The 12,336-nt window shown below is 44.1% G+C and overlaps 1 protein-coding gene across 1 annotated transcript in view; it reads left to right on the top strand.

The window, feature by feature from the left end:
- Positions 1–1,574: 1,574 nt before the first annotated feature.
- The window catches only part of nlrc5 (NLR family, CARD domain containing 5), a gene marked incomplete at its 5' end in the record, with an annotated part of 50,683 nt that continues 39,921 nt past the window's right edge, over positions 1,575–12,336 (top strand). The window contains 4 exons of the mRNA XM_083654156.1: positions 1,575–1,920; positions 2,311–2,382; positions 5,056–5,148; positions 6,180–6,272. Coding sequence (XP_083510282.1) covers positions 1,575–1,920; positions 2,311–2,382; positions 5,056–5,148; positions 6,180–6,272 — 604 coding nt within the window. The remainder of the gene's footprint in view (positions 1,921–2,310; positions 2,383–5,055; positions 5,149–6,179; positions 6,273–12,336) is intronic.

Genomic DNA, 12,336 nt, shown 5'->3' with positions numbered 1-12,336 from the left:
ACAGGTACAGCTCGAAACTTTGTTTGAAGATTTTCCAGTTCTCAGCAACGTTGCCTGTTAATACCAGCTCCGCTGGCTGGCGTATCGCATCCATTTTCTTTCGGGTTTTTATATTTAATTTCAACCACTCCTGGTACCATGTTTTGAAGCGACTGTACTCAGCAAGTTATTCATTCAAAAGCAACCTTTATTGGTAAACACTTCCTAGACATCTACAACCTATAGCGCCCTCCATAGGTAGGGCGTGGAACCACATATCAATACAAGTTAAACCAGTCCACACATAAGGTTGGCCAAAACCTAAATGCAATTGGCCCTAAGCTGGGTACAGAGATCCAGGAACGCATCAATGAAACCCTGTATCCAGTCCTGTACTCACTTAAAGTTCTGTTCCGAGAGACCAACAGAATTGGTGATCTCCTGACAGAGCTGAACTCCACACTGGTACGACTGCAGGCCCACCAGGACAACGTCCGTGCCGTTAATAAGCAGACCATCAACATGGCTGATCTATGGTCCAATAAGCTCTCACACATCCCCGGGCTGGTTGAGTTGCAGTCCGCGGTGGCCAAAGTCACCGATTTCGAACTGGTGCTGGAGCGTACTTTCGACGGCATCCCCAATAGAGTCACCAATGAGGCCAAGCCCTTAGTTCAGCTTGTGGACAAGCGACTCAAGGAGATGATGAAGACGATACAAGAAAGGATCTCCGAGATGACCGATGGTCTCTCTACTCTGACCGGCGTGTCAAACAAACTCCAAGAGAAAATCACCTCCATCACTCCAGGGGTAAAGAGTGCAGAATATATGAGACGGAAGGTAGGTGTCTGTGACCCTGTGCTGCGTGGTGCTGCTGGTGGTGGTGTGCAATGTCCTGGGTCTCCTCCTGGGCCCTCGTGGAGGAGGCACCTTCCTCATGATGGGTGCAGGCGTCAGCTTCCTGGTCTCCTCGCTGTTTATGTTAGTGGTGCTCGCGCTGTTCCTGTTGGGCGGGAACGTTTATAAACTGGTCTGTCAGCCCTGGGCTAACGGTGACCTGCTCAAGTTGATTGGTACGGTCGTTCATACCGCATCAGCAGCAGTACTTTTCCAAACTCAATCTCGTGAAGATTAACAGTGATTGTAAGGAAAACATGCTTCTGTGGTCGTCATTAAATCTAAATCTAACTCATTAACTCAAATCAACTCTCAATAACTGTCAAACTATTCATCATTCATCTAGTTTGACAGTTATTGAGAGTTGATTTGAGTTAATGAGTTATTCATTTGAGTTAGTGTGGACCAGTGATGTCACTGGTCCACACTTTTAACACTCAATAACTGTCAAATTAAATGACAGACTTCAAAACAGTTTACAGTTTTCTGATATACTACTGATGTTCTAATGATACAAAGCTGGTTGAAAATGGGCAGAGTGTTCCTTTAACTTAACATGCCTTCATACTGGGTAGTGAGTTTAACCAACTTACTCGCTAGTACCACTCGGGACTGACGAGGACTCCCATTCACAGCTGGTTCCATTTGCTTCTCTCTCTCTCTGTGTGTGTGTGTATCCCAGCTGATGGAGAATGACCATGGAGGAGGAGGAGGAGGTCGGCCCTGAGGAGGAAGATGTGTTCTCCATCTTGGCTCAGGAATCCACCCAACTCTCGTGCATCCTCGGCCGTCAGTCTCCTGAGGTCATCATGAGGTTGAGCGACATGATCCCCGGCGTTGTGTGGAGTAGGGTGGACCAGCACCAGCTGGCCCTGACCGGTCCATCCGCAGCAGTGACAGAACGCATCGCAGCCATGTTGGAGTACTTCAGGACTGCGGACGCTGCGCTCTGCAGGAACTTCCTGCAGAGTATGTGCATGTTGTGCGAGAACATCCCGATGCACCTGGAGTCCAAGTTCATATCAGTAGCTGGATATCCAACCAGTGAGTATGAGATGACGCCACACATGGCTGTATTATATAGGATATATATCATATCATCTCCAATCATCTACAGTCAAAGACTCATTTTCTCTATGGAGTGGTCAGGCGGCCCATCCAAAACTACAAAAATATCCATCTTAATAAATCTTGTAAGTCTCGTGTTGAGTTCAGGAATTGCTGAAATAATGAAACAATTACTTTTTGATTTGTTGAATAGCATAATTTATGAATGAAGAGTGATATTATTTCTGATGCTTCTCAAAGATACAGGCTAGAAAGATTAAGAAAGATTCACGTCTGTCTAACGCTCTATGTCTGTCTGTCTAACTTTCTGTCTGTCTGTCTGTCTAACTTTCTGTCTGTCTGTCTGTCTGCTCGCCTGGCTAACAGCACATCTATCTGTCTGTCCAGTTGATGTCATGCATCTTCCAGCCACAGAACCAGCTTCTCTCACAAACACAGGTAGTTGATGGCGTATGGTGTGTGTGTGTGTGTGTGTGTGTGTGTGTGTGTGTGTGTGTGTGTGTGTGTGTGTGTGTGTGAAAATAATTATGTATTTGGAGGCATGCCTGCATTTTAGTATCGACATTAATTGTTTTGAGGCAAATACCAAAAAATGCATCAGTGACAAACTAAAGTGAAAAAGTGAAAGAGAAAGTGTTCTTCCCACGTTAATTGGCCAACGATGATCAGCATGTTTTATCTAGTCTTGTAACATTTGTCTTTTGCTTCACTCTGGGATTCCCCTGTGTTTCCTCATGATTTGTTTCTGTCTCTGCAGATGATTTTGAAGCCGATAGTCTAATGGCCCATTTCCACCGCTGGTATCAGCGTGGCCCCGCCCAGCTCGTCTCGCTTTTTGGTCTCATTCCACCAATCAAAAACCTGGACAGCCCGGGTTGAGTCGGGGTTGAGTCGTGCTAGTTTTGGTCCCTGCTTTGTTGAGGATGAATGAATGAATTTATTTGGTGATAAGATAAAAGGAGCAAGGAGAAATGTACAGTACCAAATATCAAACATATAAGTTAATAACAAACATCCAGGAAATCAGCGAGGATAAAAACACAAAAAAGCCCTAGGGCTTATTTCCATTGTGGTCCCCATATGTAATAAAAAACAAATTGTTAGTAACAAAACATAGAACACTGATTAAAACAGAAAATGTACAATGCAGCAGCAGTAGGTAAAGCGAGTGCAGTTCCAATAACTTGCATTAAAATAAATTAATACAAGATTAAAAGAAACATAGCAGCAGGGGGGTGAACCAATCAGTTAAAGAAAAAAAAAAAATTTTTTTTTATAAAGACTATAAAAATAATAAAATAATAAAATTAAACAACAGTCTGGAGCAATCTCTTTAGGGTCCTCTTAAAACCACTCAAGGAGGTGCTTACTTTAATTTCCTTAGGTAAAAGGTTCCACTGAACAGCTCCACTGTATAGGTGAAACAGTGATGTGAAAACACTGCAGACGACTGATTGGTCAGGCAGAATCGTGTTTACTGTATCTACTGCCAATGCTGCGGTATTTCAAATCCCACATAGGTTATGCTAAAACCACGCCCTGTGTGCCCGCCTATGCAGCAATCAAGCGCCGGGATTGGCCAGACGGATTTGCACGAAACTTGGCAGAAAGGTTGGTCATAGGCCAACTTAGAAATGATTAAGTTTCTACGCCCACCGGCCAAAAGGGGGTGTGGCAATGGGCATGTTCAATCACTAAAGGCCTAAACATGGTCGTCCGTCCGCCTCGAATTGGAGCCGTCTCGCCGTCTGGCGGCGCCAGCGAGCCCCACATGCTCGGACGCCACTACGCCCCCCCTCCCCCCCCCCCCCCCCGCGGAAGCTCCGTGTGAAAATGGCGGAGATTGTGTGCCAGGCAGTCTGAATGAAATTGAATGTAACGTTCCCAATTCTATGTATTAAATTCTAAAAAACGACCCTCAACATTTGGGAAGGCTAAGCCACACAACTAGTTGTTATAATCTAACATCATGCTTTGAAAGGCGACTTTACGACGAAGAGCCAGGGCAACGGCCAATCACAACTCTCCTGCAGCTGTCGTCACGCACGTATCGTCGCCGTGAAGTCACATTTTCGAGCAGCCCCCGTCAGCCGACGGCGGCCCCTCCCCGTAGGACGGCGCTCCACCCGCCGTCACACGGGGAGGGCGGGGCGAGGCTCTGACGGACGACCATGTTTAGGCCTTAAGGGTGCTTTCTCACGTAACACCACACACTTTGTAGAAAGGCGTGGCGGAGGTGCAGTCTACTGAGTGGCCTCTAGTTGAGCTTGTGCTGCTCTGGGTGTATTTACATAACATTTCCCTGTTACCAACACGATGTGGCTCCGCCTCCGTTACCAGACATCACTACAATTAAAGACAGGAAGTGATGATGACTTTATTGTAGTACGGAGCTCTGGAGGGGAAGTGGTGTGTGTGTGTGTGTGTGTGTGTGTGTGTGTGTTTTGTGTTGGTGCTGGGTTTAAAAATGTCTGTAAAAATGTAAAATCTGTCACCATTGTCATATTTGATATGATATAATTATGAAAAACCAGTTTGTTGGCCAGCATTAATTATCAATAGACCCTATGAATAACCACTAAATGTTCAGCTTAATCTGTAGCCGCTAGTCTGGTGTAGTGAGTCAAAAATGAGTCAACTTTAATTTTGCTTCATGGACACTATTTCATAATACCTTTGTTTTTCATAGCCCATATATTCATATATTTCATATATCCACCTGGATTCAGTCACAGTCACCAGTTCCTGCTGATTGGTACCTGAAATTATGCCTTTTTGATTCATGACCTGATGCTTGTGTACTGTTCCTTACAAAACCCTAAAGTTATTTTGTGGTCTACATTTATTGAACTCAGTCTTATTGTTTTTCAATATCATCTAGTAGCCTAATAAGCCCAAAGTTCATCCAGTGACAGGCAGGTGCTGCACTTTCCCACCCCAAAATATATCTTTTTAGTAAAAGAAGGGTCCTTTTTATTATAATCAATTTGGTTTTGTCTCTGCAGATGATTTTGAAGCCACCATTAGTCCAGTGCTTCATGCAGAACCACTCTTTTTGCTATCTTGTGGTTTCCCCCGGTGTTTCCGTCAGGTTTTGTTCTTCTGCACTAGATGGTGTTGAAAGCAGCAGCAGCCCCAGTCTAACAGCAGAGAAGTCTCCTTCACCACCCTCGAGGCAGCAAGCCAGCAAGCGCCCACACAGTGGTAGGACCAGACGCACAACACATGACTTTATTACTCTGTGCCTGAACAGGATGTGAACCTGCTCTAATGCAACAAGCATCTATTTTTGGCAAACAAACAAAGACCAGAAAAAAGCCCACGATCAGTTAAAGTCCATTGTTTTTTATCTGATAAGATACAGATAGAGTTTCAAATAATGCTGCAGATACTGCAACCAGAAATAATGTATTCATTTATTCAATTCTGGTCTAAACTTTTTTTTTTTTTTAAATAAAACAGTTATCCACCTTGATTCAGTCACAGTCACCAGTTCCTGCTGACCGGTGCCTGAAATGATGCCTTTTTCATTCTTGACCTCACTCTTATCGTTTCTCAATATCATCTCTCTAGTAGCCTAATAAACCCACAACTCTTGAGCTGACATTCAGTGACAGGCAATCAAGTGCTGCGCCTTCCAAGCCGAAAATATATGAGTTTTAGTGAAAGAAGACAGTGTCCTTTTTAGTATCGACATTTGGTTTTGAGTCAAAAGTAAAAAAAAAATGCATCAGTGACAAACTAAAGTGAAAAAGTGAAAGAGAAAGTGTTCTTCCCACATAAATTGGCCAACGATGATCAGCATGTTTTATCTAGTCTTGTAACATTTGTCTTTTGCTTCACTCTGGGATTCCCCTGCGTTTCCTTATGATTTGTTCCTGTCTCTGCAGATGATTTTGAAGCCGATAGTCTAACTATAGTAGTTCCAGTGGATGCAAGAGTCATGGACCACTACTCTTTTTGTTATATTCAGGTTTTCCCCAGTAGAGGCCCTTTTCACAGCAGCCATTTTGAGTGTCAAAGCAGTGTAAACACAGGTGTAACAAATAACATGAATGAGGGCTCTGGCACTGGAACGCCTTAATAGAGTGGAACTATCATTCATGTTAATTGGTTACACCTGTTTGTCCTGCTTTGAGGGCCTATTTCCTTCTATGTTTTTCTTCAGCACCACTCTTTTGGTTATCTTCTGGTTTTCCCCGGTGTTTCCATCAGGTTTTGTTCTTCTGCACTAGATGGTGTTGAAAGCAGCAGCAGCCCCAGTCTAACAGCGGAGAAGGCTCCTTCACCACCCTCAGAGCAGCAAGCCAGCAAGCGTCCACGCATTGGTAGGACAGACGCACAACACATGACCTAACCCAGGGGTGGGCAACTCTTTTTCATGGGGGGCCACATGAGAAACCCAGATTGTTGCCGGGGGCCGAACTAATATTGTCATGCCGTAACACCATGGATGGGCAACTTTGATGATAGAGAGGGCCACAAAAAATGTCCTCACTACCAGGTTTTGCTGAGGGCCGAACGGCGCCAACGTGAAAAATTTGGGGCATTTGAAGCCAGGTTTAGAGGAATAACTCATTTTAAATTAACTCATTGAGTGCCAGCCACTTTTGGAGAACGGATGCTCCCAGTGCCAGAGTTTTCAGAGCGTTTTCAGTGATTTCTCGAGGCCCACAGAATATTGTGTGATATTACTATGTAAACACCGAACACGCACAAGAACGAGCTGGCTCTATTGTATCATCAGCAAAAAAAAGTTTATTGATACCATTTTCCGTTCTTTAGTTATGAGCCGGAGAAGATAGGTTGTTTTCAGCGTTTTCAGGCTTTTCAAATTATTAGCTGAGATAATCCGCCTTTTGTGAAATGCAGCATTTCAAGCACATTCACTGAGTCTGAAGATAATATTTTCTGATGTAGTGACGTAGTTGTTGTGTGATGCCCTGCGTGCACCACCCCCCTCCCCCCGTAAACTCCTCCCCACACTGCACACAGCCTCACGCAACCATTATATTTTCGGAGTGCTGCGTTTGTGTGCTGCTGTCGGCTCTCAGCGCCACAGCAGGGAAGAGCCAACCCGGATTGCTGAATGGTTTGGCGTCAGGGGCTGCTTTCCTGGCTGCTAATCGGGTGGAGAAACTATACAGACAGACAGACAGACAGGGACAGAGGGGCTCAGTTGTGAGCGCGGATTGACTCCTGTTCGGAGCCAATGTCAGCTCCCGCGACAGAGCAAATGGCTCTGGGAGCATGCATCGGTTTGTCTTTGATCCACGGCTTTTAGGCTGTTTCTCGGACCTGTCTCTAATCTGGACTGCACCGAGCAAGCACTGTCGCCACCTAATGAGTCCGTAAAATAGGTTATACACCTCCAATAGCTACTATAGTTGTACAGGAGCTGCGGAAGGCTTTGATCGACGTCCCACCGTCAAAAAACGCATTGGACGTCGAAGGACGTCCGTGGCATTCTACGTCACTATTTAATTGGACGTCGAAGGACGTCCATGGCATTCAATGAGTTAACAGTTGTGATGTCATTATTCAGTCTTAACCACCAATATTTGATCCTTTTCTCACTCACTCCTATGTCACCACCTGCTCTCAGGGCTTGAAATTAACTTTTTTGACCACCTGCCAATATGGCTGCTAGATTTTAAAGTTACCAGCCAATTAGAATTTCCACTAGCCGAAATGTTTTTCTTAGTGCAGTACAGTACAATACAATACAGTACAGTACAGTACAGTACAGTACAGTGTAGTACAGTACAGTACAGTACAGCATTGTGCAGTACAGTAGCTACAGCACTGTATAGGACAGTAGGCTACAGTACATTTACAGGACAATTATTCCACCACTTTCTATAGGACACACAGTAACAAGCCTCTCTACAAATATGACCCAAAACATTTGACCCAATTCTGTCTTAATATTGACACCGTTTTTATTTCAAAGCAGTTACTTAAAAAATTTAAAAAATATAGCAAAAAAAAATAGCAAATATCTCATCAAATGATAATAGCACTGGAAACCGTACAGTGATGTAAAACAGCAAGGCAAACATTTTGTATCCAGATGATATACTGAGAGACAGCAGCTGTAACAGATGATATAAACTGTGATGTAAACATGTTATATACTGAAAGACAGCAGCTGTTACAGATGATATAAACTGTGCTGTAAACATGTTATATACTGAGAGACAGCAGCTGTTACAGATGATATAAACTGTGCTGTAAACATGTTATATACTGAGAGACAGCAGCTGTAACAGCAGCTGATCCAAGTTTTGGCTCTAAATATACTAATGCACTTATAGGTGAATATTGAACAAGGGGCTTTAACAAAGCTGTTATTAATGAGGAACTGTCACACCTTCATCTCACAGACCCAGCGCTGCTTTATGTCACATGACAGGTCACTCCACTTGTTCAAAGTGTTACTAGAATAAATATACAGCTCAGCACAGTCCTGGTCCCCCTGATTATTAGGCTCCCCTGGTGTCCAGTACCTGAAACAGAGGAGGACAAGGAGTCAAACCCTGTGGTGAAGACATGGTCCATACTGTAGCTACAGTGACTCTGGAAGTCTCACACCAATGAGTCAGAACAAATGTGATCAGGTCTTACGTTGTGGTCAGAGGTGATCCATCCACCCATCTCCAGGTCCCTTCTGTCTCTCTGTCTGTCAGACCAATCCACACAGTCCTGCCTAGTCCAACCAGGAATTCCTGTTTGTGGAGACAGAAGTGGAGGGTTCACACACAATCAAGCGCGTCATTTTGCGTGGGGTCGGTGGGGTCCGGACCCTACCAACATTTCAGGGTGTCCAATTGTCCCTACCAACTTTTAAGCAACCTTATTTGCATTATCTTTGGAGTGCAGTTATATAGGTCATTTAGATTGTCTTCCCATATTTTGCAAGGATAGAATTGACCCGACCATTATTGAGTGAAATTAGTTTGCAATATGTTCAAAGTTACTTATAACCCTGTGTTTCACAACGGAATGGGCCAGTCCACTTTTTTTCGCCGAAACTCACGTTTGATTGGCTCATTTGGCTGATGATCAAACAAACGCCCACTCACACACATGGCTAGTCTGACACACACAACACGCTGACATGCCGCCTCCTCGCCCTCCCGCTCGGAAAAAGAGAGACATCAGAAGCTATTTTGAGCGTCCCCCTGCAGCAACTGTAAGTAACGAACACACCACTAATTGTATTACTGAAAGTCTGACGCGCATCACGCGTCGCATTTGTGCCTCAGGCTGTCAGTCAAACTGTTGAATCAGGCTAGAGGCTCTTAGGAAGCGCTGCCTGCAGCCACTGTCTTTTGTTATTGTTTTGTTTTGGCTACTATGCACTTTGAGGATGGTGTTGGTTGTCGTTTTGCACTGTTGTATGTATCGATGAGAAACAAGTGTCTGAGGATGCAAGACAAATTTCGGACTCTGTCTGACAATAAAGTAATATCTTATCTTATAACGTTAAACTGTGTGAACCAGCAGAGTATCATTTTACATTACAGCTGCTAACCTGCTAAAAACGCGAGCAAGAAGATGCTAGAGAAAAGTGTCCTGTCCAGTTACATGCATGTGTACATGTTACATGCATTGTTGTTACATGCATAGACTAAGTAGTATCACCCCCCCCCCCAAACTGTGTATCCCCCTATATGAAGCAAGGGGGGAATTCCCCCCATTTTGAAAAATATAAAATAAAATATAAATATATATATTTTTTTTTTACGTAGGAAACACAGCAGCAACCAAGAGAGAGTGAGAGTGAAGGGACACAGCAGAGAGAGAGGGGAGAGACGGATCAGCAGCAACCAAGAGAGAGAGAGAGTGAAGGGACACAGCAGAGAGAGAGTGAAGGGACAGAGCAGAGAGAGAGTGAAGGGACAGAGCAGAGAGAGAGTGGAGAGACGGAGCAGCAGCAACCAAGAGAGAGAGAGAGTGAAGAGACACAGCAGCACCAGCAACCAAGAGAGAGAGATGTAGAGCACGCTGATGCAACAGGTGCATCTGGTGTTTGTGAAAGAACATGATTAGATGGCTAAACCTACAGTTTGTGTTTGTTAGTTACAATTATGCTGACAGGACACATAAATATGGCTAAAAAAGGTTAAAAGAAACCTATTTTTTTTATTTAAAATTAGATATTCCTCTAAATATGGCTAAAAAAGGTAAAAAAAAAAAGCTCAAATTTTTTAAACCGCCTCCCCTCATGCCGTCCTGGACCCTACCAACTTTGAGACCAAAACGACGCCCTTGCACACAATGCATGCACGCACGCACACGCACACGCACACGCACACGCACACGCACACGCACACGCACACACACACACACACACACACACACACACACACACACACACACACACACACACACACACACACACACACCTGTTCCTCTGTGCTGTTGATGATCACCAGATCAGCTCCTCTCTTCAGACAGTCCTGTCTGCTCTCTTCCCAGGTTTTCAGCTCACCAGCAGCAGAGACGTAGTACCACTTAGAGTCAATTCTAGTCCAACAATTAGACCTTTGGGCTGCGACAACTCAACACAACACAACAAAACATAATAACTATGTGAACTGCTTTCATTTAATGATATCATAACTTATTCTGATCAACATTTACTCACGCTGGTTACATAAACTCTCTCTCAGGATGCTCTGTAACTGGTCTCTCTCTCTGGTCAGGTTGGCGTTACTGGTCTCTCGCTCTTTAATCAGGTTGTTGTAACTGGTCTGTAACTGGTCTCTCTCCATCGTCAACAGCTCCAGCTTCTGCATATCTGAATTATCTGAAAGCAGTTGTCAGAGAAAACCATGTTCCTTGAATTAGTCCTTCTAGGTTGGAGGAATTAGGATATCTGCTGCTCTTGGAAGTGATCAAACATAAGGAATTGAACATAGAAAGACACTCACGCACGATGAGACGCAGAGAGACGTTGAGAGCAGCTTGTGTAGCACACAGCAGCCCAAAGCTCACCAAGACCAGCTTGTAAACGTTTCCCTCTGTGGAACCAACATTCACATGTAGGACAGCAGCTCACAAAACCATTTCCACTGCTCACTGCTGTTTATAGTGTCAACAAGATGTAGCAAGCAAAATGTGACATCTTCAAATCATCTTATTCTCTTATTCTATCTAATTCTTCTCATATTTTTCTTACCATGTCTCTTGGCTGCCTGCTGACGCCTCTCAGCAGAATGAGCCGTCATGGGATGATCCTCGTTGATCTCAGTTATTTCAAGTTCCTCTCGTCGGGCACGACGAGCAGACCTCGCCATGCTGCAGCTCTCTCTGCTTGTGACGTCTGCATCTGTGGCTTGACTCTATATGTTGGACTGAACTCTGACATCATTTGCGTAAATCACACCTCTAGACCACACTAACGCAGGGAGGAAGCTGACTGTGCAGTTAGTCTCCAACACATAATGCTTTTTACTTTGTACCTTATAATTTGAGACAGTTGTGACTGACACCTGACTGATGTGAGCACTGTGCTGCATACTGCACTAGGGCTGTTCGATTTTGCCTAAAACTGAAATTGACGATTTTTTTCTCTCAAAACTCGATTTTCGATTTTGATTTTTTTATACTATTATACTTCTCTAAACATTGTTGCCCTGCAGAGCTCTTTTTTCCCCCTTTTTTTCATAAGTGACAATTTACGCTTTTTCTCTGAAGGCAGAACAACCCAACTTCCTGTTTTAGCTTGCCGCTGCTATGCCTAACTTCCTGGCTGTTGCTTGCTAACCTGCAGTCACTTGACACTGGTGGATTTGATCACCCGTGCTCTGAGTTATATCTGTACTAGAATAACACAAAGTCACAACAGGTATGCGGGGAACTGCGATAGCAGTTAGGGCAGGGGTGGGGAACTATTTTTCATGGGGGGCCACATGAGAAACCCAGATTGTTGCCGGGGGCCGAACAAATATTGTCATGCCGTAACCCATGGATGGGCAACTTTGATGATAAAGAGGGCCACAAAAAATGTCCTCGCTACCAGATTTTGCTGAGGGCCGAATGGCGCCAGCGCGAAAAATGTGGGGCATTTGAAGCCAGGTTTAGAGGAATAACTCATTTTAAATTAACAGTTGTGATGTCATTATTCAGTCTTAACCACCAATATTTGATCCTTTTCTCACTCACTCCTATGTCAACCCTGCACCTGCTCTCAGGGCTTGAAATTAGCTTTTTTGACATGCCAATATAGCTGCTATATTTTAAAGTTACCAGCCAATTAGAATTTCCACTAGCCCAAATGTGTTTCTTGAAATAAACCAGAATATGATAGAATTATGTTAATTGAAGCATAATTATCAGTAAGTGGCCCGGGATTCTCAAATCCTGTGTTGAGGGTCACACAAA

This window comes from Poromitra crassiceps (genome assembly GCF_964638095.1).
Source record: "Poromitra crassiceps genome assembly, chromosome: 18".
In the NCBI taxonomy this organism is placed as follows: Eukaryota; Metazoa; Chordata; class Actinopteri; order Beryciformes; family Melamphaidae; genus Poromitra; species Poromitra crassiceps.
This window is presented reverse-complemented; position numbering and strand designations above follow the sequence as displayed.